Source organism: Abramis brama, assembly GCF_963993115.1.
Source record: "Abramis brama genome assembly, chromosome: 16".
In the NCBI taxonomy this organism is placed as follows: domain Eukaryota; kingdom Metazoa; phylum Chordata; class Actinopteri; order Cypriniformes; family Leuciscidae; genus Abramis; species Abramis brama.
This window is the reverse complement of record NC_139978.1, coordinates 21,605,051-21,632,626: the sequence shown is the minus strand read 5'-3', so window position 1 is coordinate 21,632,626 and position 27,576 is coordinate 21,605,051. Positions and strand designations below refer to the sequence as shown.

The 27,576-nt window shown below is 38.2% G+C and overlaps 1 protein-coding gene across 3 annotated transcripts; it reads right to left on the bottom strand.

Moving 5' to 3' along the window:
• Positions 1-886: 886 nt before the first annotated feature.
• On the bottom strand, positions 887-26,280 carry kdm5bb (lysine demethylase 5Bb). Of its 3 annotated transcripts, none has more exons than XM_084087691.1 (28): positions 25,955-26,280; positions 22,596-22,673; positions 21,979-22,101; positions 21,325-21,495; positions 20,649-20,705; positions 19,153-19,296; positions 18,700-18,793; positions 17,524-17,642; positions 17,055-17,213; positions 16,785-16,904; positions 16,484-16,642; positions 16,179-16,360; positions 13,305-13,467; positions 13,106-13,225; positions 12,721-12,915; positions 12,143-12,324; positions 11,820-11,944; positions 11,205-11,355; positions 9,107-9,221; positions 8,619-8,989; positions 7,704-7,842; positions 7,373-7,552; positions 6,642-6,800; positions 6,080-6,553; positions 5,593-5,686; positions 5,303-5,475; positions 3,346-3,582; positions 887-1,815 (listed from the first exon to the last, which is right to left on the bottom strand). In XM_084087691.1, the coding sequence occupies exons 1-28, from the start codon at positions 26,258-26,260 to the stop codon at positions 1,681-1,683; spliced, it is 4,725 nt and encodes a 1,574-aa protein (XP_083943817.1). In that variant the 5' UTR covers positions 26,261-26,280; the 3' UTR covers positions 887-1,680. The 3 variants fall into 3 exon arrangements, with proteins under 3 accessions (XP_083943817.1, XP_083943816.1, XP_083943818.1); XM_084087690.1 differs by having other exon boundaries at positions 5,593-5,689; positions 25,955-26,279; XM_084087692.1 differs by lacking the exon at positions 20,649-20,705 and having other exon boundaries at positions 5,593-5,689; positions 25,955-26,279.
• Between the last annotated feature and the right edge of the window lie 1,296 nt (positions 26,281-27,576).

Here is a 27,576-nt window from a genome sequence, read left to right as displayed (position 1 = left end):
GACTGGTGGTGCGACATAAATATGGATGTTGATTGTGTTCAACTTGTGACTGAGTTAATTATATTAAATATTATGTGCATGTGTTTCTGTGAAAAATATGGACATTTTGTGTAGAGTTTTGCAACAACAAAAAAATGGAACAAAATTAAAATGTGTGAAAACAGCTGGATTGTGTTTATTGTGTAGTAGTAATTTTTCAAAAAGGTGCTTCGACAATTGCATAAATGGTTTCGAGAGAATCTGTTTTATGTATGTATGTATGTAGGCCTATGTATGTATGAATGAATGTGTAATGAATGTGTAAAGGCTGTGAATGTGTGAATGTGTAAAGGCTTCTTCAGTTGTATTAAATGGAATGCATTAGAATTACCACTAGATGGCCGCACTTTCACTACAGTTCTTACAAGACATAATAGAAAAATAATTCCATGTAGTAGAAAGAGAAGCATTTACTGTAATTTAAACTCATTCGATATCTGATTGTTAATATTGTATAATATTACCAATTCAATCCAGTTATTTTAATAAGTTAAAAGTATAATGTTGTGCATTAAATACAATTATTCTATATATGAAGATTAGAGAGTTTACATGAAATCGATAGTTATCTACAAAATTTTTGATAAGTAAAAAAAAAAAAAAGTAGAGCGATAGATAGGATGTCTGCTAAATTAACACATTAAAAGAAAAACTAACAGGGTTAAAAATGACCCTAGGTTAACAAGTTTGAGCACGGAAGGCTTAGTGTTAACTAAAGACACTAATACCTGCAGCAGAGAGGGTCAAATTCAGTTGTAAACAATGCTAACATAACACTGGTCTGTGATCAGTGTAAAGAAATCAGATGCACCACCATACCAGTGATCACTAAATGAAGAGAAGAGGCTTTGTCTGATATTAGAACAAAGAGTTTTATTTCACACTATAAATTGGGACACTTTTTTTTTTTTTTAAACAAGCTAGTCAAACCCCAAACCCTAACACCCCCCACCCTCACCATTCAAAACGTCTTGAGCAGGTTTTGTGGCAGTTCATTACACTCTTCTGTCTGCTACAAATCTGACGTCCGTGTGTCCGGTACATATCCTGAATATCTGACCACCATCTCTAAAAGCACCAACACAACTGAGACCGCCCAAACCTGAAACTTACAAACGACATTATTGCTCCGATAAATAAAACTAATCTACAAAAGGAAATAAAACGTCACAACGGAGAGAATCCCAGATGCCTGTGTACTGAAACAGCAAGTTTCCAAAAAATAGTTTCTCTGTATTTATTATTTATTGTATTTGGTGAAAACTGTCGGTTTGTCTTGTGGCGTTTCTGGCCGTGCATGCAGAAGACCTTCGCTGTGTTTCACGAGAGCGTCTCTCCTCCACACCAGAAAGCAACACAAACACAAACCCATGCACCGCTATATTCATTCAGCATTTAGCATATTTATCATTGTTTTAGACAATCACAAACAGTTCGACAGAAGGAAAAAAGCTGTAAAAATACAAAAAGGTGACCAAATAGTATCATTCAGGACAATAGAGTCCAACAAAAAGAGTAAAATAGCACCGTTGTTACAAAGGTCAGAGGTCGTAGGATAGGGAACGGGGAGGGTCAGTTACACATCCAGGAGAAGGGATAGAGGAGGAGGGGATGGGAGACCGATTGCCATCCTCGTCCGTCTCACTTCCGGCGGCCCGCATTGGTTGTGTTGCAGGTCACGCACATGTAATCCTCCTCGGCTGCGAGTTCTGCCGATACCCCCACACATATCATATGGAACCAGCGGTTACAGCAGTCACACTGCACCCAGTACACCTGAAGCAGAGAGAAACCAGTCAAAACACATTCAAACACACACACACACTTTTGACTTGTCATGTTAATATGCATTGTCCTTGTAATAATAATAAACTAAACTAAACACACACACACACACACACACTAGAGTGATCCTTAAAAGACGGCGATCTCGATTTACACACCCACGTGATCTTATTCCTAACAAATGACACTGATTCGGCAATGTCATCTAAACCTTTGACGATCACAGCGAACATCACAGCTTTTGCTGTGCCAGAGTTTATATTTCGGATATAAATACTGATGTCTACGATAGCGATCTAAATAGAGTAAATCAGCTTTTGAAAGTAACTTGATGCTTCAAATAAAGATTGTATTGATTATATCATTACACCAGTAGGTGGTGACAAGTGGCTGTTAAAAATATATTTGTCTTTAGCTATGTTTCCATCAAAAGTTGAGAATTTAAGTTTTGCTCAAACTGGAATATTGCATAAAGTATTTGCGATAAAGCAGTGTGTTTTTTGTTTTTGATTTTTTAGTTTTTACTTCAGGGACAATACACAATAATAATACATAATATGTAAAATGGGCCAGATTTAGCCAACACTGGCCAATTTTAATCCGTTGTCCCTCGGCAGGTTGATGTTAAGGACAGGAAAGAAAGAAGTTTTTTTGTAACAAAAATACAAACTACCATACCAGAATGTCTATAAATGTTCACAGTTTTGATTCTACAGTAGCCATATTTTCAGCTTTTTAGAAGTGTTCAAGAGAACAAAAATCATAATTTCCTGGGATACTGGCATACAAATATTTGTAATAAAAAATGGAAGTTGCTGGAATCGGGGAAGCCACTGTCATGTTATCATGAGTTCGGATGCCTGGCATTTGGGAACGCAATCATGTGAGACACTTCTGGGAGGTCATTATACAAAATCATTTTGAAGACAGACTTTGGCTCCAGCATTTCAGAATGATAAAACCAACATTTGAGATGCTGTGCAAGAAAATTGGTCCAGTGGTTAGTTCAGTTATCCAGTCACATCCTAGCCTGACTACGTCAGACTTCGTACTTCCGCTCAATTTCATTTCGCTTCTGTACTCAGTCTGAGATAGCGACCGTTTTCCCCGTTTTCCTCCGGCCTCAAAACAGCCGGCCAATCAACGAACAGAGGGCAGGCTGAGAGCAGTGACGTAGACGCTGATTGTACCGTGGATGCGTAGATTTACTTCACATAAAGCAAAGTAGTAGAGTATGGTATTACCAGGCTAGTCACATCGTGGATGGAAACATAGGTATTAAATCATTAAAGAATTTTTAAAAAAATGCAGATTCATCCAGTAATGAAGAAATTGAAGTATTTTTGAGTGAATCATTGAATCATTCATTCAAACTGATTTATTTTTTTAATTCATTCAAATGAATTAAATATTTTTAAAGAGACTGCAGCCATTTTTTGGTCAGAACCCCAAGTAAATGACGTAATTTTGTTCTGTTGTCCATCCAGAATTGTGCAGCTCTCATTACATTCACTCCCTCACCTCTTCCCCCTCCGGCTGGAGACAGCTCTCTGCTGGACACAGGGACATATCCTCCTCCGAGTCTTCCGACTGAGACACGTCTGATGCAGAGACAGACGCTGCTTTCCTCTCTCTCCGCTTCTCCGTACTCATTCTCTGCTTTTTGCTTTTCGGCTTTATCCCTCTATCCCTGATCTCAGTATCCTCTCTGTTCATTCGCCGCTTGGCTTTCTTTTCTGCTGAAGTGATTGCATCTCTCTTTAGAGAAAGAAAAAAAAAGAGCAAGACAGAGAGAAGTAATGAATATAAATTCTTAAACAAAGGTCTTCAAAACTTTTTCAGGCTGAGGACCCTTTGGTGGATCAACAAAAGCACAACTATTATCAATGATGATAATAACTAAGATATGTTTCTTGAGATCCAAATCAGCATATTATGTTGTATAGTAGTGATGGCTGCTTTGCCATCACAGGAATAAATTACATTTTAAAAATATATGAATAGAAAACAGTTATTTTAAATTGTAATAATTGCACAATATTACTGTTTTACTGTATTTTTAAATCAGATCAATACAGCTTTCATGAGGAGACTTCTTTCAAAAACATTTAAAAAAGACCCCAAACCTTTGAACTATGCATTTACATACTTTGTCAAGATGCTTACAAAGCAATTAAAATAATCATTATTGATGTATAGAGTTATATACTTAAACGGTTTAATTTGAATGAGGGAGGAACCTTCAATTTTTAACTTTAGCTTAGATGTTAACTTAATTCTGTATTTTTTTATTATTTCATATCAAACACTACACCCCACTGAAGACTAGACATTTTTTTAAATGCATTTTTTTTTATATCAAACAATAATAGCTAGACCCCACTGAAGACCTCATTCTAAAAAAATGAATGAACTTTAAAACATAGTGTCCGCCTACTTTTTCAGCAGCCTTGGTTCTGTAAGTATTTTCCATACGTATTAAATAAAGATACTCAATTGTTAAAAAAAATCCTCAACCATCAACTAAACCAACAAGCTCCAAGATAAATTACAATATCAAAGTTTGACTTGAAACAAGAAAGCTGCTTCAAAGATAAAAGACTTGTATGAAGCAAATTATGTATTCAAGTGAAAAAACAACAGTACTATTGACTAATATATGGAATGTATACAATATATTTGAAGTCGCAAAATAATACAATATATACGTTGTTTGAGAGTAGGGTGAACAATTCGGGACAGTCCTGAAATCTAAGCTGTTGTCCCGAATCCTGAATCCGGACTCATTTGTCCCAAAAATTATACTAAAGCAAAATCTTGAGTAGTTATTGTCTAATAAAACATTAAAAACTGTCCGTGGAGGTTGAGTCGTCCTGCAGCCAGCCCCCGCCGGCTGCTCATTGGCTGCAGCATCTTTTTTTCTTTTTTTGAAGTTCTACAAAGATACCGTAGGTGCGAATTTATATGCATTGATAAGCGAGCGCAAGTTGCAGCAGCCGCGAGGACAGTGAATGTACAGGCAACCAGTCGAAAAGGAGTGATTGATTGGTTGCGGCACTGTGTGCAAAAAAATACTTCGGCCTAATGTCTGATGTCGGGTTACACAAAGCAAATCATCTACACAATTATTTAGTTTTCTTATTTAATGACCAACAATTTAGTTGTAATAATAATTTTGGCATAAGGCTTATTAGAGTTGCGTTAGGCTATAGCCTGAAAGGTCTGATTTACGCACTGTTACAACAGTTTTTTTGTTTTTCCACAATGACATTTGAGTTTATGATTTTAATGTTGTTTTTTTGTGGCAGACTAAAGACTAATGACAGACTGTTGATCTTTGAATAAAAATATGTTTTGTTCAGGTTTGAAATTCATTATCTTTTATTATAGGCTATGTAGTCTAATATCATAGTAGGCCTAGGGTTAGGGTTAGCTAACCCATATTTGCTAAACAGCATGAAAGCCTTGCACTCTTTACCTCTCTCTGCAGCGAGGAGTGTTTCTGTGTGAGGTAGGGTGTGTGTTCTGTGTGGGAAGTGTTTGTAGTCGGGAGGCCGGACAGCAGAAGTCTGTAAAGCTGCTGGGTCTCGGGGACAGAGACCTGCAGGAGCAAACCCTCCACCATCAGTTCCTCCAACTCCGAACTGAGACCTGGAACATAAACAGAGTTTCATTTTAAAACAAGCAGTCATTCTGCACTTGCTCTGCAGTGAGATTTCAGAAAATAGGAAAATGCTCTGAGTTTGTGTATGTGAGAATGATACAGACCCTGGAGAGGGATACAGCGTTGCTCTGTGTAAAACACCGTCTGTTCCTGCCCAGAAACACGCCAGTCCTGACTCTGAGATGGAGATCCACACAACTGCTACAATAAAACAACAATGACTCTTTATTGATGGGTAGAAGGCAAAAATGGCTTTACACAGCTATGAAAAAAGGGGAAAAAAAGGGCAAACTGATGTAATTCACAAATAAAAACAATATATATTGTTTTAAAAAATAATGAAAGATAAAATTAAATAAATAAAAGTTAAAAAAAATATTAAAAAAGTAGTAAATATAAAAAGATATTACAAATAAAAATGAAATTAAATATAAATATATATTTTATTATATACATTTTAATTGAATAACAATAATAATCAAATAAAATGACAAAAAAGGTAACAGTAGTCTGACTGCAAGATTCTCACCCCTTTGGAAACAAAACATCGAACCACTAACAGTCTGGTGCCTGTGTGAAATAATGTCTAACCTTCCTGTTGTGCCCAGTGGTCCTGTGGCTCCTTGTAGGTGAAGCTACTCTGCAATCCTGAGAGGTCGGCGAGAGATCATAAGAGTCTATGACCTCTCGTGCCCGCCGCTGCCAGCTGCCAGTACGTTCAATCATATAACGTAGAGCGTCACCCTCAGGGAAACGCACACGGATCCGCTGCAGTGATGACAACAGTGTCAGAATCTTGTCCATAGGAGGCTTAGTCGACCGTAGGCATAACGGACACAGCCAGGCTTCAGGGTCGAGGGGATCCGAGGGCCCGCGTACACACACGCTGTGGAAAGCATCTCGACACAGCTCGCACTGCAGCATGGCGCCCATGGCTGGCTTCTGACACACACACACTTTGAGAGCAGAGCAGTCCGCTGTAGGCAGGAGCTTCGATTCATTAGCTGCACGGAGAGAGCATAGCGACTCCAACTCTTTTAAACGAACCTCAGCCAGAGTAAACATCTGCAAGAGAGAAAAAGAGAGTGAATGAGAAAGAGAAGCTTTTCATTAATCTACAATTTTTCTGAAATGTATCGTATAGCGAACTCACAGCGGATGCAGTGTCTTTGCTGTCTGAAAGTGCTCTCTCCACATCACTCACACTGTCCAGCTTCACAAGCTTCTTCTTCCCTGATGACACACACTCTCCCTTGACCTTCCTCATCTTCTTCTTCAAAGAGCTGCCCACTTCCCATCGGGGACACAAGACCTGCACAGGTGATCAGACCAATGAAATCCTCAACTACTATTTATTCAAATGAAAGTTTTACAAAGTTTCATATTTCACCCCAAAAATCAAAACCAAAAAAATATGAAATTATATTTTGCATATTTTTTGCATTTGCATTTCATTCTCATAACATATCTTTATAGATATGTTAATAATTAAAATATAATATAATTAAATACAATAACACACTTTGCTTTATTATTTTTGAAAATAATTGGGACAACAGTATTTAAATATTATAATCATATTCATCATAGATTAACAATATAATATAATTAATGTATATCATAAATGAAAGTAAAGCAGTAATTTAAAGTGTTTTTTTACATTGAAGTAATGAGATTATTTTGCAATGATGATTTGTAGTAATTTTCTTTATGCTTTTTTTTATTCTTTACTTCTTTACAATTTAAACCCAACCTCTAATTTTAAGAAAAAAGTTAATTTTGAAACTTTCTATCATTTAAGAACTAAACGCCTATTTAAATTGTTAAAAATTCCACTTAAAAACGTAATATTTCCTATTAGTTTAATAAACTGTCCAGTCTAACCTCCAACAGCGTGAAGGGGGAGTTTTTGACGAGGAAGGTTTTTGTGGCTGACTCTTTCCAGGCCTTCACCTCTGATACCAGAACCTCCAGCTGGTCCAGAGGCTCCAGTCGCACAGGAATAGCATGAGCTCTCAGAACCATATCAGAGAGCGAGCTGAGAACTGGAGACTGACCTGCCACCTGCCAGCACAAACAGAAACACAAAGGATCACAACTACCATTAACATTACTGACAGATTTTTTTTTCTCCCTTCAAAAACATGAACAGACCCGAGACAGTACCCTAGTGTGCAGAATGCATATATAGTTAATTTAGCTAGGAGTACTCAACCTGTAAATCCTCAGCTTCCTGAAGCCATTCTTTAGCCCTGTTCAATGTGTCTTGTAGTAGGAGGCAGTTTGGCAGGTATGCAAGTACCCCGTCCACCTGAGTCAACATGGAACCGATCGTCTCTAAACTCTCTGGAGGCCTAAAAGAAAACACATTAACAAATGTCATTCATCTCATTACACAGTCACTTTGTGGAGCCTCCTGCAAGTCCTCAGCACGCACCACAGGAGTTAATTCAGGCTCATTCAAGAGCTGCTTTGCATTTCCAAGCCTCCATTTTGTCCTGAACTGATGCAAATGTTCCTCTGTTGTATGAAAGGAAGTGGTTCCCCAATTGTTACAGCTTGAAACCTGAGATCCCACTGCAATGGCTAACTAGCCTTATGAAAAGTTGTCTTGGAAACTAATTAAAATAACATAAGCATAAGTTGAAGTACTAAAATGACTCGAATAAAAAAGAAATAAAAATGAAATAAAGCTATATAAAAATAACTAATAAAAAAGGTCAAAAGGACAAAATTACTGAAACTAAAATAAAAAAACAGCTTAAAAAGCCAATTATTAAATACTATAGTATTATTTAAATAACACTGGTACACCATCTATTCAATGCCATTGACGTTAAAAGTTTGGACACACTTAAATTACAAACTTTTTTTTTAATCAAAAGACTTCAGGTTGAATTATTCAAATTAATTTAGTAGACAAATATAAATTGTGCCTTTTTTGATTGATTGTTTTCTTTTAAATGGATGAGTTGCACTGTTTTAAAATGAAAAAGTATCCAGCGTATCTGTTACAAATTTCTTTTCAATACTACTTTACACATAATATTTTCTCACTATATAAACGGTGAAAATATATAGCTGCCTATATTTGAGGAAGGGGGTTCATCATATTTAGTGCTGCCCCCACCTGGCCTTCAGCAGTGCCTGCGCTTTCTCCTCCAACTCTTCTGAGATCGTGAGCAGTTCCTGCAGCCGAGCCATCGTGCGTTCAGTGGAGGGATGCTGAGTCAGTCCGACTCCTCGATCGATCAGCCGGCGCATGCTGTCCAGAGAGAGACCGCAGGGGTTTGATACCGGATCCTCTGCCTGCTCAACTCTGGCCAGCCATCGTGCCTGTTCCAAACACTCCCGTAGCAGCGGCAACTCCGGAAGAAACACGTCGAACTGAGAGCCCTCCTCCAGCAAGGACTCGATCTCACTAACAACATCTGCGCTCACTTCATCGGAGAGAAGCTTCTCACTGTGCTGCTGGAAATCCTCGATGCTATTCAGCAGTTCCTGAGACAGAGAGTGTTAATAGCTTCCATTATATGAGCTGTTTAGAGATGAACTGTGCCTCATTCATCTTCAGGAGGACTGCCTGCAAGTGTGTGTGCGTGTGTGTGTGTCAATCACCTTCAGAAGCGGTGCCTGTGTCAGGCTGCAGGGCAGGTTATAAAGCTGGCGGACAAATGATCTCATTTCCTCCACAGTGAGCTGATTAGGAGATTTACCCCCGCCTGTGCGATACCTGCAGACAGATGACGGCAGACAGACGTAAACAAATGCATGAAAGCATACACAAAATTCAACCACTGTGTGCAGGAAAACAAAGCCCACCACATTGGAAATTCCCCTTAAATGGAAATAAACACTGTGAGTTGAAGTACTTGTATAGTGAGTGTGTGAGAGAGGTCATTCTTGCATCCGTTTGCACTATGTAAGTATGTGTATAGATGGGTGTCACTGAGAGTTGCAATGCACTTGTTTTTCAGCAATCTGCGCCATGAGCTCCACCATTTTTTAGACGCATCACGCATGTTAAAGGAGAAGTTCACTTTCAAAAAAACTTTTGCTGATAATTTACTCACCCCCATGTCATCCAAGATGTCCATGTCTTTCTTTCTTCAGTCGCAAAGAAATTAAGGTTTTTGATGAAAACATTCCAGGATTTCCCCCCATGTAATGGATTCTATTGGGACCCAAACGGTAGAAGGTCCAAATGACAGTTTAAGTGCAGCTTCAAAGGGCTTTAAACGATACCAGACGATGAATAAGGGTCTTATCTAGCGAAACGATCGGTCATTTCCAAAATAAATAAAAAAGTTTAAGTTTTATAAGCACAAATGTTCGCCTTGCTCTGTTCTGTGATGCGCGTTCGTGACGTCACGTAATACGCAATTACGTTGAAAAGGTCACGCTTGAAAAATTTCTGTCCTGAAGAAAATGTTCTTTTTGGCTTTTTAATATTAAAACACCCAGGATACGCACACGAAATGGGCATTTTAAACGATAAACTGACACAAATACATTTGAAAATGTGTATATGGTCCTCCTTCCGCACATTTGTAAACACGTCAAGCGTGACCTTTTCAACGTAATTGCGTATTACGTGACGTCTTCAACGCGCATCACAGAACAGAGCAAGGCGAGCGTTTGTGCTTATAAAACTTAAACTTTTTTATTTATTTTGGAAATGACCGATCGTTTCGCTAGATAAGACCCTTATTCATCGTCTGGTATCGTTTAAAGCCCTTTGAAGCTGCACTTAAACTGTCATTTGGACCTTCTACCGTTTGGGTCCCAATAGAATCCATTACATGGGGGGAAATCCTGGAATGTTTTCATCAAAAACCTTAATTTCTTTGCGACTGAAGAAAGAAAGACATGGACATCTTGGATGACATGGGGGTGAGTAAATTATCAGCAAAAGTTTTTTTGAAAGTGAACTTCTCCTTTAAGTGAAAAGTGAAAACATATTATTCAGCAAGAACTTATTAAATTGATAAAAAGTGACAGTGCAGACATTTAAATTCACACAAAAGATTTATAGTTCAGGTATACACCATTTTCTTTTACATTCTATACTAATCAGAGAATCGCTATGAAAACTGTTCTTTCATTAAACATTCCATTCCGTGAGATGCAGGCCCAGCCGGTACGGATATGGTTTAATTTTTCACTATGGGGCGGATAAGTTATTTGGAATGTAATACAAATGCATCAGTCATTGCCTTGGTAATGCAAGAGTAATGATATGAGATGTACATATAGCGACCGTTATGGAGGATGATCAGATACAATTTCTTTTTATTTTATTATAAATTTGTGTTTACGTTGCTCAAATAGCACAGAGAAATTGGTAGCTCACAACAGCGTCACAACGTTCTCACAACAGTTTGGCTTGACGATGGAAAAGCGGCTATTGATTGACATTGATATTGACATTAATAATAATAAATGTTTCTTGAGCACCAAATAAGCATATTAGAATGATTTCTGAAGGATCATGTGACACTGAAGACTGGAGTAATGGCTGGTGAAAATTCGGCTTTGCCATCACAGGAATAAATTACATTTTAAAATACATTAAAATAGAAAATAAATATTTCAAAATATATTACAATATTCACAATATACATTTGGCTTGTTTGAGTAGGTTTCATTATAGTGTGTGTGTGTGTGTGTGTGTGTGTGTGTGTGTGTGTGTGTGTGTGTGTGTGTGTGTGTGTACCTGGTCTGCCTTTTGCCGTTTAGCAGTTGCTGAGCAACAGACGAGCATTTCTCAGCATCTTGAGTTACTAGCCTTAGCTGACGTAACAGATCGTTCTCTGGGAATGACTTCTCATCAGACTCCTCTAGAAGGGTGCGAAACACGGTGACATCTACAGCGAAAAAGAGAGAGAGGGCCAGAGGCAGAAGTGAAACTCATTACATGGTACTCACAAAAAAAACATTTAACTTTAGTCATGTAACATTTCATGACTGAAATACAATATTCTAATAATTGTGGGATTTGATTTTGATATTTCTAGTGCGGGATTTGATTTTGTACTTAAAACTTGTAAAAAGTGGGCTATAATATTAATTTCTACATGCGCAGGAAAAAGGTTAATAATACACTTTTTTGCTTAGTATAAAATAATTTTATGTAATTTATTGGGGGAAAAAAAGGAATTTATCATCAAATTTAATTCATACATTTAGTGTAAATACATTTATTTTATTTATATATTTATATTATGTTTATATAATAATAATAATAATAATAATAATAAAACTACACGTTAAAAAGTGGATTCTCATTCAGAAAGATTCAAAGACTATCAGTTCTCAGAGTGAAACTTACTGCGTTTCTTGTCTAGCTTTGCTTCCATGACCTCTGTCACCTTTGATGCCCACTCGTCATAAGACTCCGCCCTCTGCCGCACAGCGTTCATCATTGGGTAAAGGTCATCCAGTGTGTAACGGTAACTGTGTGGTTGAGCATTGCATTGAGTGAAACTTTCACCACGTTCACTAAAGAAATCTGCACCACTGATTATGATTATTAGCAGTGGAATCACTGCAATAATTTAATATAATAAATACATGTAAATATATGTATTTTCTTTGATGAATTTTTAAATAAGGTCATTGAGGAGTACTGAAAGCAGTGGAGTGGAGACTTACTTGAGTGTGTAGTTGAAGGCAGGGCAGGAGCAGAGGTCGTAGGCATGGTGTAGACACACCTGGACTCCTGGTCTGCAGGGGCAGGTGAGAGCAGTGAGGTAACAGGTGGTGCGACACTTCACGCACTGTCTCTCATCATCTGCCAGCAAGTCATATTCAAACAACTCACACTGGACCACCCCCTACAGAGAGAGAGAATATTAACAAATGATCATTTATAGACAAGTATCATTTTTTTTATTGCATATATTATGAAAAATGGCATAATCAGACATAACTAGAAACTCTAACATATTCAAATAACCAATATTATACACCACCATGACCAATACCATATTATGTTATATATTCGTTAGGGCTGACAATTAATTCAAAAAAAATTTGTAGTTAATCTGTCATTGAATTGCTAAAATTTGCATTATTAGAATAAACTAAACACCATTACATTAGATTTAGCTAATCTCAGTTTAACACATGGTCAATTTAACATTGACAACTCAAAAATATAATATAATATAATGATTATTATGAACATAGGTGGATAAATAGGATCATAAAGTGATGATGTGTTCGCTCACCATTTTACGAACTTTGTCCCGTAACTCTCTCTCCTCTCTTATCATGAGCCGCATGTCCTTCTGTACGGCTGACGCCAGAACTACGTCCAGTTTGTCAGCCTTCGTGGCCATATTACACACCATCTCATCATGAGAGAACACACAGTAACGGTGCAGCAGGCGGTAGTGATCCACACACTGACGCCCCAGTGGCATCTGCACACCAAATTTACAAAGCAAAGTAGTAACAGAAGATTACAAAAAAAAAATACAGGAAAAATAACTGCAAAAATGTATGTGAATTAAATCTCTCCATGCTCAGCTGACCACCTGCTGAGACCTGACCAAGAGAATCTACATTAACAACAGTCAATGTAACAGCAGGATTGATCGAGGAAAAGCTCACCCAGTCCACTGTGCAAAAGTTCACAGCCTCTGCAAAGTTGAAGCCCTGGTTGAAGCCGCTGTGATAGGATCGCGGAAAAGTGATGACAAACTCTCCTGCGCACTGATTGGTTCTGTAAATCTAAAAACAGAGCATGTGTTACTCACAGGTTCTCTATGCGAGTGTGTGACTTGTAATTGGGTGTATAAACGTTACTCACTGGTACTCCATGGGCCATGAGTGTATTGGGGTTCATGATTGTGACGAGCTGGTGTAGAAGATCCGGCTGAGACTCAAACAGTTCCGGAGCCAGTTTCTTCATGACTGCCTCCAACTGCTCAGCGGCAAAACCAGGAGCACCGTACCAGGTCTTAGGTTCTCCCCTAACACACACAAAACACATCATCAAGGTCTTCACACATACATGTAAGTTTTCAGTAAGGTTTTTGAAAGAAGTCTCTTATGCTCACCAAGGCTGCATTTACTTAATAAAATTCAAGTAAAAACAGTAATATTGTGACATATATTACAATTTAAAATAACGGTTTTCTATTTTAATATATTTGTATATAAAACTGAATTTTCAGCAGTCATTACTCAGATTGTGCTGCTTAATATTTTGCAGAAACAGTGATGCATTTTTTTCAGGATTCTTAGATGAAAAAAAACACTGTTCTTATGCTGTTGGACCTCAGTGCGGCGTTCGACACTGTTGACCACAGCATACTAGTAGAAAGACTTGAATGCTGTGTGGGTCTCTCTGGCTCAGTCATCTGCTGGCTAAAGTCCTATTTAGAGCACAGGAGTTTTTATGTGTCTATTGGTCATCATGCCTCAGCTCCTATGACCCTAACATGTGGTGTCCCTCAGGGTTCAATCCTTGGCCCTCTTTTATTTAATTTGTACATGCTCCCGCTTGGCCAAATTATGAAGAACCATTCTATTAGTTACCATAGTTACGCAGATGACACACAGTTATACCTATCCTTGTCTCCCAATGAGTTTGCTCCCCTTGAATCCCTTTATCATTGCCTTAATCAAGTTCATGACTGGATGGCAAAAAATCTTCTTAAATTAAACACAGACAAAACTGAAGTAATTATCTTTGGGAAAAAGGATCAGAGACTAAAGACTGCCACACTATTGGGAATGAAAGGTTTTGAGGTAGCGGAAACCGTGAAGAACCTCGGGGTCATTATTGACAGTGACCTAAGCTTTAAAGGACAAATCCAGTGAAAAATGAACCTGGGGTTAATTAACACATGGTTACCGAGTCGATCGTTCCCTGCGATGCGTTTTCATGAAAATCGAATGTAAAGAGTTTTATCTTTAAAAACAGATTAGCTCATAACACTAGTATATGGGGCACAGTGTAAGTAAAAGTAAATCGCTAGTTAATACCACTAACAATGCTCAAAATAGCCTCACACTAACATGGTAACATAATGAGGGTCCTTACATACAAACCGAAGCATTGAGAACTTTGTAAGTGTACAGACAGTTTAATAAGAAGATACTTTATAAAGACAGTACATTACGCGTTTACATGCAGCAGCCATCTTGGAAAACAGTCTCGACTAATCGAGCCACGAACGCCGTGCTACGTTATATTTCACAAACGTAATTCCTATCAACCAGCTCACTTAGCACGCCGTTCGTGACTCGATTAGTCGAGACTGTTTTCCAAGATGGCTCCTGCATGTAAACGCGTAATGTACTGTCTTTATAAAGTATATTCTTATTAAACTGTCTGTACTTACAAAGTTCTCAGTGCTTCGGTTTGCATGTAGGGACCCTCATTATGCTACCGTGTTAGTGTGAGGCTATTTTGAGCATTGTTAGTGGTATTAACTAGCGATTTACTTTTACTTACTCTGTGCCCCATATACTAGTGTTATGAGCTAATCTGTTTTTAAAGATAAAACTCTATACATTCGATTTTCATGAAAACGCATCGCAGGGAACGATCGACTCGGTAACCATGTGTTAATTAACCCCAGGTTCAGTTTTCACTGGATTTGTCCTTTAATAGCCATATGAAGGCAGTCACAAAATCGGCTTTTTATCACTTAAAAAACATTGCGAAGGTTAAAAACTTCATATTACCGGTAGACTTAGAAAAGCTTATTCATGCTTTTATCACCAGCAGGGTGGACTATTGTAATGGTCTTTTCACTGGTCTCCCTAAAAAAAACAATAAAACCTCTTCAAATGATCCAAAATGCAGCAGCAAGTTTATTGACCAGAACCAAAAGAAAAGATCATATCACACCAATTTTAAAATCTCTACACTGGTTACCAGTGATTTATAGAATTGATTTTAAAGTCCTTTTTCTTGTTTTTAAACACTAAATGGCCAAGGACCTCTCTATATAGCAGAGATGTTTGAAACATATAGCCCCCTAAGATCACTTAGATCAGCAGGAAAATTCCAACTGGTACAACCCAGCGCCCGTATCAAGCAGGGAGAGGCAGCCTTTAGCTGCTATGCGGTCCGTCTCTGGAACCGTCTTCCTATAGACATTAAGACCTCTCCCACCATCTCCATTTTTAAATCCAGACTAAAAACAAAACTCTTCTATGATGCCTTCCACTAACCCTCCTTTGTACCTGTGGTCTGTAAGCTCTTATGTTTTTATCTGTGCTGTGTTTTTTTTTTTTTTTTTTTTTGTAATTATTTATTTAGCTTTTCTGTGTATTATGTTACCTGTGAAGGTATTGTTATTTACTTGTTTGTTATGATTATGTAAAGCACATTGGGCTACCGTTCTGTGTATGAAATGGGCTATATCAATAAACCTGAACCTGAATGAAAAGTTCAAAAGAACAGCATTTGTTTGAAATATAAATCTTTTGTAACATTATAAATATCTTCACTGTCACTTTTTATAAATGTAATGCTACCTTGCTGAATTCAAGTACAAATTTCTATCCTTAAAAAAAATTGTGTAAAGGACAATTTAGTCATATCAATCTCAGATATTTCCTCTCTGTGATAACACACACTCTCATGGGTAACTGTGTTTTAATTACTTATAGCAGACACCAAATTTGCACTATATAAAGCGCTTATTAATGAAATTGTGCTTATTACCAGTGCAGGTAGTTGATTGAATAGCTCCAGTGGTCCTCAATGTGCCAGCAGAAAGAGGAGAAGCACATGCCCACGTAGAGCCATGGCAAAGTCATGCCACAGATATCAGCAGTGACATGGGTCAGCACTGACGGTGTCATCATGGCCATGTTATTCAGGTTCCACCCACAATTAAGATATTTCTACAGCAACCAATCACAGCACAGAATAACTAAATCAGTGATGGAAACAGGATGTACTACATATGGAAAATTATATGTCAAGACGTTCGAGTAATATCTCAAAATCTGATATTTCAGTTGTACCTCATCATGCGGTGCAACCTTAAACTTTCCGCCCTTGATTGGAAAACCGCTTCCGAACTCCTTTGAGGCTATATCAGCGCCATATTCCACTGTCACATCCTCCTCAATGGTGCCGACCAATCTCCAAAACTCTTTTTCTACCAATTCGGTGGGTACCATCTACAACAAACACCATTTTCAGTATTCACAAGACAAAAATTAACATCAGTGGTTATTATGTTAAGGTTAGTTTCTGTTTTAACATTATATTTGTATATACTCTTGAGAGTCAACGTTAGTCTCAGTAGGGTTTCGTACATACATGAACGGGCATGTTGAAATAATCTGACTTGAAGGAGTCTGCCATTTCCCCAAAGGATTTCAGAGAATAGTCCCGGTACGCTTGCTCGAAGCCAAACGCCTCCTGAGGTTTACAGCACTCCTGCAGAAACACATAAATAATGAGTCAATCATCTATTCTACTGAATCATAGTCTCTTTAAAAGCAACATTGAATGGATAGGGATGCTAAAGCAGAACTGTTCAGATTCAATGATGAACAAACCCTGTTACTTTTTACTATGCAAACTCACCCGAGCCAGACACTTAGGGCACCTCCAATCACCTTTAGGAACCTCACTGAGGGGCGGGATCAAGCAGAAGGTGTGGTAGCTGTCATCACAACCGTCACATAGCAACAAACGATCCTCATCGTTCCCTTTTCCACACACTAAACACACATACAGGTCCACCTAGAGAAAGACAGAGAGCACTATAATATCACAAGCCACGTTTACAAGGTTTAGCTACACAAAGTGTTTGAATAGAGCTTATAGTTACAAAAGAAACAGTTTAAGTTAACTCGAATTTATTTCACAGTACTGTATAATACTATATAGTTACTCAACGTCAATGGTTTAAGATCAATAAATGAGATGAGTTAACTTGTAACGACTCTAAACTACGATCAACAAAATCAGTTTGTCCACGGTTCTGATTTACATGTGAGAGAAAAGCTTAGCAGAACTTACATTTGAATGAGAAAGAGAGAGGGAAACTCACCACGCTCACTGGAGGAGGGAGGATGTTTTTCTTGTAACGTGATTTGCTTTTTTCTGGTTCAGGATTCAGCTCATGTATCTCCACAGGTTCCTGCTTCACCTGTATAGGGATCTCCCTCTCTAATACACACATACAAACACATTTGTTAATATAAAGACACTGTTTTGACTAAAGCTATGCTAATCATGTTTGCTTTGCGTGACTGACTATACAGACCCTTTCCAAAAAATTTGAATATCATGGAAAAGTTTATTTATTTCCATAATTCCATTCAAAACGTTAAACTTCCATAGATTATAGATTCAGGGCCCACAACTTAAACGATTTCAAGTATTTAGTTGTTTATTTGTACATAATTTGGGCTTCCAGCTCATAAAACCCACGAAAACAGGATTTAAAAAAATTTGAATATTACATGAAATCACACAGTAATCAGGTTTTGGTTCTTTTTGCAGTGTGGGCAAATCCTGCTGGAAAATGAAGTCAGCATCTCCATAAAGCTTGTCTGCTGAAGGAAGCATGAAGTGCTCTGAAAATGTCCTGGTAGACGGCTGCGTTGAGTGGACAGCACAGTGGACCAACACCAGCCGATGACATGGCTCCCCAAACCAACACAGACTGTGGAAACTTCACACTGGACTTCAAGCATCTTGGATTGTGTGCCTCTCCATTCTTCCTCTAGACTCTGGGACCTTGGTTTCCAAATGAGATGCAAAATTTGCTCTCATCAGAAAAGAGGACTTTGGTCCACTGTGCTTTATTAAATCCAGAATCAATGCAGCCGTCTACCAGGACATTTTCAGAGCACTTCATGCTTCCTTCATTTTCCAGCAGGATTTGCACCAGCCCACACTGCCAAAAGAATCAAAACCTGGTTCAATGACCATGGTATCACTGTGTAATTAACACTGTGTGATTTCATGTAACATTCTAATTTTTTGAAATCCTGTTTTCGTGGGTTTTATGAGCTGGAAGCCCAAATTATGTACAAATAAACAACTAAATACTTGAAATCATTTAAGTTGTGGGCCCTGAATCTATAATCTATGGAAGTTTAACGTTTTGAATGGAATTATGGAAATAAATAAACTTTTCCATTATATTCTAATTTTTTGGAAAGGGTCTGTAGATATAGGCTACTGAATATCTGTGAGTCATGTGAGGTTAGATGCTCACCTGGTTCAGGCTTGGCAACAAAGGAACCCATCCTCCTCCTGAGATTGGGTCTGTTCTCACATCCCTCACCCTCTTCCGACTTAACACAGCCAGACTACAGACATTGAGCATGTGAGTTAAAACGCTAACAAAGAATCTATTCGTTTAACATAGAAAAAATTATTATACCCTAACTTTCAAAAGTAATCAGCAATTAAATTGATCAAAAATGACCATTTTTAATGTTTGTTGAGAACCAAAACAGCATTTTAAATTGTAATATCTCAAAATATTACTTTTTTTCTGTATTTTTGATCAAATAAATATAGCCTTTGGGAAAAAAATAATAAAATCTTGCTCCAAACTCACATACTGACTGGCATGGAGAAGTAAAACAACTTTAATCTAAACTGACAAAATGGAGGCAGATTGTGATTATGAAAATACAGTACGAGTGCGAGTGTTTACATTCACCTCTGTTTTCATCCTCTTGGCTCTTCTAGCAGGTGCGCTCGTGTCGTTGGGCTGGACATGAATGTTTTGCCTCTGCAGCAGGTCGTGGGGTTTATACTCTTTATCTTTGTCATTTACATCATCCACTGGAGTCTTCTGGAGACACTGAGGAAAACAAGAAAAACACAACTCACCCGGTTATATGAGCCCTTCAGTCTGGAAATTAACTTGATGAAATGAAAATGCTGTCATAATTCACTTTCCCTCATGTTGTTTTAAACTTAAATGAATTTATTTTTCCCCATGTCAAACACAAAATGAGATGTTGGGCATAATGTCCAAACTGCTCTTTTCCATGTTGCAAATGTGATTAAAAAGCTACAGCTGAATGGCAAGATCTTCAGCAAATAATTTACATTGTACTTTCTTTTTTTTCTTTTTTTTGTTTGCTTGGCAGCCAATGGAAAATAACAGCTAGTGAATCTCCATTTGTGTAGAGAAAGTCAGTCATACATGTTGAGAACAACATGAGGGTGGTAAAATGTTTAAAAAACGTCATTTCTGCATGAACTATTCCTGTGTAATTTAATAAAAAAACATTAGGTCTGTTTTCCAGAGTGATGTTTAAGATTTGAATTCGCAGCTAATGAAGAGTCAAAGGTCATTTTAAGGTCAGCTCAGTTCTCCACACTTGAAATTGCGAAACTTCACACTTTAAAAAAAATTCCCTCTAAATCACCGTCATCATTTCCCTCCACTCCACAGATAATCCATGCTAATGTGTGAATAACCTGTTAGCCTGGCCTTAAAGAGTGTTACATATGTGACTGCATGCAGGAAAAATCCTCAACATTCCCAGTTATGCTTGCTACCAGTATCAGATTACAGATTAACGTAGAAACAGAGGATAGAGGGAGGAGAGAGAACAGCTGGAGGTGTAAAGAGATTAGCGTGAACAGAAAGCAGGTCACAGACTCTGTGGTTGAGAGGAGGAGGGAGAGGGGGGAGGGGTGGAAGAAAAGATGCGGCAGAAGTCAAAAAGACAAAAACAGAAAGAGCAGCAAGTGAAAAAGACGAGAAGTAGGTGGAGAATGAAAGCAACAGTGTCTCGGCAGGATGGCTGCGGGTTTGGTGGGGGTCAGGACGGGTTGAATGCTGTCCGTCACTGCGTCACAGAAACAACAGCTCGCTCCCATTTGTTACCCACACTCAAAAAGCAAAACACTGTGTTAAGAAAAATAAATAAACGCACTCACACTCACACACACACGCTGACAAAAGCAGCAAAAGGAAATGTTTACAGATCATTACAATAAAGAACCAAGGAGACATTTTGTGTAAAACATTAATAAAGGGGTAATACATGATCCCTAATTTTTACACTTTAAAGATGGAGAGTGAAGAGCCACAGCGACTACTAAATGAAAAACATGAATTGCCACAGGTCCCATAATGACGTCACATCCTTGTCCATATTTAAATCGTCAAATTAAGTAATGGGGAAAGTAGAAACGTACCTCCTCCATCCCAGGAGGTGCCCTAAAACTTGACAGTTTGGCTGCGATCTCAGGAGCCTGATGTAGAAAAGAGCACCCAACATTACAGACACATTGTCAGTGACCTCGGGGTCAGAGGTCACAGACATCTCTAACAGAGATGTCAAGCATTCAGTCAATGGAAAGAAAATTAGTTAGGCTCCAAGTTACTCTTCATTTGCTCTTGCATATGACCAATGACCGCATTAAAAAAATATATATTTACAGTGTGAAAAAGATACATGAATATGATAGTGCTTGTGCTTTTCAAAACATCCAGTTAATTGATATTGATAATATATTGTCTCTAAAGACAAAAGAAGTCATTTGCGACCACATTTGGCAGAGGCTTCAGCACAAATAGCAGTAACGCTAAAAAGATCAGCACACAATACAGAAAACAAGCAGATAGAACACAATAAAACACACTTAACAACCACAGATTGCATTTATGCACAGAGAATACTCCATCAGACCTTAATAGTGCACAAACTAATACTGCTAACCCCTGAAGGCCCAGCTTTAATACTGCAGATCAGCTGTAACCCAACTAACCCTTAAAGCCGCCCAAACACACGATGAACTCCTGCATGACTGCTGAAAGCTTTATGCAGAGTGTGTGATATATTGATTTGATGCATCTATAAGTTAGACTCACCAGCAGGTTTGTCCCAGACTGGAAGAGGTTGTACGGATACAGGACCCTCTCATAATGGGCTCTCAGGTGGGACCCCACAGCTTTGCCTGGGGCAAAACCCATCGTCATGGCAATCTTCGTCCATCTCCTCTCTCTACAAACCAAATCGAATCCGCCCTCATCTGCAACCAACTGGCAGATGTAGAAAGAGAGTTTTGGACTTCATTGTAAAAATATAATTAACATTTATCAATGCTTTAGTTTCTCTTGGTCAAGAATAAATAACCCAGTGGTTACACACAAATTAAGGTCCATTCACAATAATAATAACTATAACTATATTAACCTCCACACCAACAAAGAATATTATAACCACATGCAGCAGTTTTGTCATCTGTCTCTATGAATTTTTGATATTTTGATTTGCTCTCAGTGTTTTTATCGTTCATGAGTTCATCGTTCAAAAATATTTCTGAAAGTGATTCCAACGATATTGTTCCTCTTCCCCATTCTCACAGAAGTAGAACTATTTTTAAAACTTTATAGTTATAGTCATTGTCCTTAGAGTGAACCGGCCTTTACTCTGAGACACATACAGATATGAGTCACAGGTTTCAGCTAACAATATTAAGAGTCATAATGTATCAAACCATATACTGTACAGTACTGACTCACTTTATTCAGCTGGTACAGATCGAGGATCTTCCGCTCCACATGTGGAATTTTGAGCGTGCATCCTTGTAGTTCCCAAAACTTAGCAATCTGGTCCAAAAAGTTGAGTTTAACTCTGGTCTGAGCCTGCGAGAAGAGGGGGGAGGGGGGTTGATGGAGGTGCACAGAAAGAGAAAATGAGAATCAGCAACATTGTGAATGGTGCATGTTAATTATTAAGCATCTCAGAGATGGTGTTTTTTTAATATCAGACATCTCAAAAGACCCAAATTCTGCTGACAAGACTGTGACCATTGACCTTACAATGCAAACATGCACCCTTCAGTTTCGCTATATTACTGACGACATCTCATAGACACAGTGCTTTTTTCAACAGAGGTGATGATATTTGCAAAACCCTGACCCCAAACCTAACCCTGTGACAAACCTGTTGATATCAGTAGACTGATTTGACAGATTTATGTTTTTCAAACAGTGAAAAGCACTTCAGATGACCTCGCAAGTTAGTCAGCACGTCTCACTATATTTTAGGGGATATTTCGAAATATTTGGCCCTCATGAATATAGCCAAACTTCAATACACACGATTTTTCAGCTCAAATCAAAAATTGTACAATTACCTCTAACTCGTTGAGTCTCTGGATTCGTGGAGTAAAATGAAGTCTGTCAACGTCACATGCAAATGGAGGCTGCCAGTCCTAAACACACACACACACACAAAGTTAACATACAGTTAGTAAAGTTAAATTTCTTATACATTTATTGATATTTATTTTCAATTTCTTGATTTCTGAAGTTTATTTAACTTTAATATGCAATGTCAGCATAATTTCACAGTAAAAATCAAGCTGTGACACCCTAAGGGGCCTAATGAACCATTCATTGTATGGTCCTGTGCGATTTAGGCCTACGTTCTACATATATTTGTAGTTAAAAGTTAAAATGATCACAAAAAACAACTTTATTTCCATCAACAGCAAATCCAAACTGCAGACTGCGTCCTTGAGTCGAGCCGCTGACTCATTACCGCTGAGGTCATGAACACAAACATGTTCGAAACAGGAGATGCTTTATCAAAGAAATATTTTTTTATCTTTAGCTTTCTGATTTTCTGAATTCATTCAGCAGCCTTCTGAAATCATCAAGACTGTGTTTGCATACTGTGCACACAATGCACACAAAAAGAAGCTTTTGATAAGAAGGTAACCGTTTTTCATGTTTACAGATAAGACTTTCATTCTGAGGGTACTGGACACTGATAAATTAAACGGGGACACAAAATATCTACATAAACGCATGTAAAAACACACCATTGGAACACCACATTTTATAGAGAACACAATTTCAGGAGCAAAATAAGAAAACTTAGTTGCTTCTCTTTCACTATTTTTTTCCCCCTTGCATTCATAAATTTAATTGAAAAGATCTGACGAAGACAACCCTGTACAAATGTGACTGTACACTTTGGTTTGTGGTTATCAGACTTGTGAATGTGTGTCTGTTTAACACAGTGGCTAAAAGTGAGCTAAAAAAATATCACATTCACTCACACGCAACCTGCTGTAGATGGCTAAACGGTGGAATTATGGTTTTCTTTCAGCTCAGTCCCCTATATAATTTTTTTTTTTGGTCTAAGTTTAACACATTTTCTTTGTCTCCAGCCTCCCATAACCAAATTCTTACAACTGCGCTCAGAAAAACAGCAACACACACACACAATCATGTCTCCAGATACACACAATGTAATTAACAGTTTGATTACAGAGCCCAGACATTTTCCTCTTGGGATCAATAAAGTGTTACCCTTTCTTAACCAAATAAGGAACCCCAGGATAACCACAATCAAAATGTGCTGCAAAACCACACATTTTAGCATCAGTGAATGTAAAATGCATATAAGTTTGCTTTTATACATTTAGCCTATATTAATGGTGCAATTATGTAATCAGTACCTGAGGAAAACAAAACAATAGTTTTTATTAAAAAAAGAGAGAACTACTTTTTCCTGCCTCATAATGCATAAAATGGCATATCCACAGACACTGCAGGAGTCTGTACATTAAACCACTGTGCATTGAGATCATTGACTACATATACAGATTTCTGCCTGTCTTATGAACAATATTCACCACAATCTGCATCTACTACCTCAGCTACACAAAACTTATGAAATGAAGGTGAGTTGTGCGCATATTAAGACCATTTATTACAGTATTTCCTTGTTTGCTGTTCAGGCAGCATAGTTACAGAAAGACACAAAATGGCCAGATGGTACATTCACTCCAAAGCTCGCAACATGGAGGACGCGCCCGGCCCGAGGACTTCATCTATCCATCCACAGGTTTCGGACCAGAATGAGCCGAACCGAACCTACGAATCACTTTACACGGTCTAAATGGTTTAAAACGTGCCGGGGTCCAACGCACGTATGTTGGTGGTAGAAAGCAAGAGGCCATTTGGAAAACATTCTCAGCTTTCTAACCTTCGCAAAATATTACTTTCTTGTTTATTAATGAGTCAATTATACCAAGCCATCGTACTATAATGATGCTTGACATGTTTTACCCGTTAATCGTCGCTTGTTAAACGTAATTACGCTTTCCCTCATCTGCGACCTCATGCGTGCCGTGAACCACGTCACGTAGCTGCGAATCTAATAGATTCATAAAAGAACCCGAAGCCAGTATCAGAACCAGCGAGTCCGATCCGGAGCGCGTCACGGCCATAACAGATAGGGCGAGAATTGTCAATAAACAAGTACATGGCATTTAAAATATCATGAAGACCAAAACTAGTTTTAGTGTCCATAAACATGAAAATAAATATTATGAAATACATAATCGGGTTGTCAGACACATAAACCATCTTCAGATATTAATAAATTATAATGCTCGTGTCATTGGACTCGTCTAATGTTCACTAACATATACAAAGGCGGCATCAGAACCACTGAAACCCTTCAAACTGGTTTAGACAGGTTCGGGAGTTAAGAGTTCGGATTCAGATTAACGCCGCTGGCCTGAACTGGATCATTTCGCTAATATGTAAACTATATTTAGTCGCTGAGTATAAACGGTAATTAATTAATTGCATTAATCTAATCCGCACACAACCACTTTTGTCACAGAATGGATTTGCTCTGACCAGAACAGAAGATATAGAATAATTTATACCATCATTGTATGCTTAACAATCTGTTCGTGCAATAAAATTTATATAGACTAAACTCAATTAATGGCCATTTAAAGTAGCCTAAGTGTGCTTAGGTGAAAATGAAAGGAAGTTTATTTCCGCATTGGCAGGTATCTCCTTGTCTCTTGATATTATTGAGATTGTTTTTTTGTCTTTTTTTTTTTTTTGTCTGTCTGGTATGAGGACATTAAATTCTCGTTAAAAACCACATTGAACTCATTAGTAGCCTTTCAATCAAATGATGAGGTAACAGATGGGGGTTTCTGTTCTTCAATGTCAACAACAAAGATGCCGAAGCAACTATACCAGAACTACTAATTCAATATACAAAAAAATAAAAATAAAAAATAAAAATGTATATATAGATATATATTATAAAACATTTTATATCAACGATAATCACTGACAATCAGCAAACTAAACTAAGTAAATGTTACGTTTAATCCAGTACTAGAACCGAGACAGGCCGTAAACTACACTTACAGCGGCTATAAAGAGCCATTTTACTGTATAATATTCACACATTCGCGACGTTTGCGTGTAGTGAGCAACGTTGTTGCGGTCGTGGGTCAGAAATCCGGGTCATGCGGGTCCGCAGGTCGAGCACAGACCCGGCAGAGCTTCGGAAATTCAACTGATATGATGCCTATAGACACACAAAGCGGATCGGCAGTGCTGTCACTGCGCCGCCATGTTTAGACATTTCCCTTTAAATCGAACTCAGAATCACTCCGCAGATCCGGCCCGGATCAACCGGTCCGATTCAGACCGTCCGGACAGCACTCACCGGCGGCGGTCGAACCTTGCAGATTCCCGTTTTCTCGGCGATGGGTCGGATTTTATTGATAAAGGCAAACGGGTCTGCAAATTCCTCCCAACTGGGCTCGAACACCGGGCACTCGGGCGGTGGGGTAAACTCAGCCGGGCCCCGCTGGGTCATCCTGCAGGTCCGGTTCCGGAGCAGAATCGAGTCGCACAGCGAAGCGGGGACAGAACTTCCTGGGATCCGCAACAAGGTCTGTCCGTCCGTTACTCCCCTAGTCCGGCTAACACTTGAACAACACGAACAATCAACACACGCGCGCACATACATACACACACTCACCGTGACGTGACTGCTCTTAGGCTGAGACCACATCCGCTCAAAAATCTAGAGACGAAGCGAGCGTGTCCACTCATTTCTAGCGTTGTAGAAACACTTTAAATAAACAATTAAACCGTTATATTTACTGTTAATTGTCGTATTATTTAAACCGTTTGTCTTTTTGACGCGTAACGATAATAGCTGGAAATACGTTGTTCGTTGACATTAGTGCACGCCGCACGCGCTATTGAAAATCAAGAAACAAAGTAAACCTATTTACTAGTTACCTCGCCTTCAAATAAAAGTTCCTGTTATAAACCTCTGCACCCTTTATTCTATCATGTGACTTATTTAAAAGAAAAACAAAATATATTTTTAGTCAGTGGTTTTTATGTTCGAGGAAAACATTTCCATGTAACGTGCCAGTGTACAAAGAGAAACCACAGTAGAAGCAAACATTTGTGAGTAACAAGGTTTTACAAGTTCAAATCCACTGTCGACTTGTACGATTACGTAAAAATTCATAAGAATACACTTGTTCCGCACTGTTCACTGTTAATTTAGAAACTTTAGGCGCTCTGTGTGTATTTACATCCACTTCTGCCAATAGCATGCGCTCAAAGCCGTCAACTGCTTCGCTCCGCCCAAGTGTTTACCTCTGCGTATGGATACCTTCAGGTGACAGCTGATAGTGGCTGGGACTTCTTCTTTAAATAGACTCACCGCGACTGCTGATTGGACGACTTGCGTATAGAGAATGTGACGCAATGCAAGGGGGAGGAGGGTCGTTGTAATAAAGCGCTTTACGTAGTGGTCTACTTTTGTGTTTTGAAGTAAAGGCAACTTCAATGTAAAATTTAGTAATCATTTATTATATGATAATATTATATATAAATAATATATAACATAAATTACAAGGCCACGTCAGAGGCTGAGACTTCGTATTGAGACTTCGTATAACACAAATCGTATTGTTTTAAAAGTATTATTTTGTTATAAAGGACAGTGATAGGAAAGTAGCAGTGCTGCATCTTAAACCTGGCCTATACTATGCTTTCATTGCACATCTATTAATATAATCATTGGTGGTGTACAGTCACTCACATTTTATTACAATTTCAATATTTTCATCCACATTTTAAATTTTACTATGGAAAAGATAAAACAATTTACATTACAACTAAAATTTAACTTTGTATCTCTATGTTTGGTTGAAGTTAATGTAATATTGTATTTCTGTTTAATGCATTTAATTAATTTTTTTCACAAAATAAAAGGCTGAGATGAAACAATTAGTGTTGCAGATGGAAGACCTATGATTTAGA

What these genes read in the sequence shown, in the direction of transcription:
- kdm5bb (XM_084087690.1), bottom strand. Translation starts at nt 26,260, where the DNA reads ATGTATGTGCGCGCGTGTGTTGATTGTTCGTGTTGTTCAAGTGTTAGC. An exon ending in GCAAGGTTCGACCGCCGCCG is followed by an intron (nt 22,674 to 25,954) that starts GTGAGTGCTGTC and finishes GTGTGTGTTTAG; the next exon opens with GACTGGCAGCCTCCATTTGC. An exon ending in CCCCCTTCACGCTGTTGGAG is followed by an intron (nt 6,801 to 7,372) that starts GTTAGACTGGAC and finishes TCACCTGTGCAG; the next exon opens with GTCTTGTGTCCCCGATGGGA.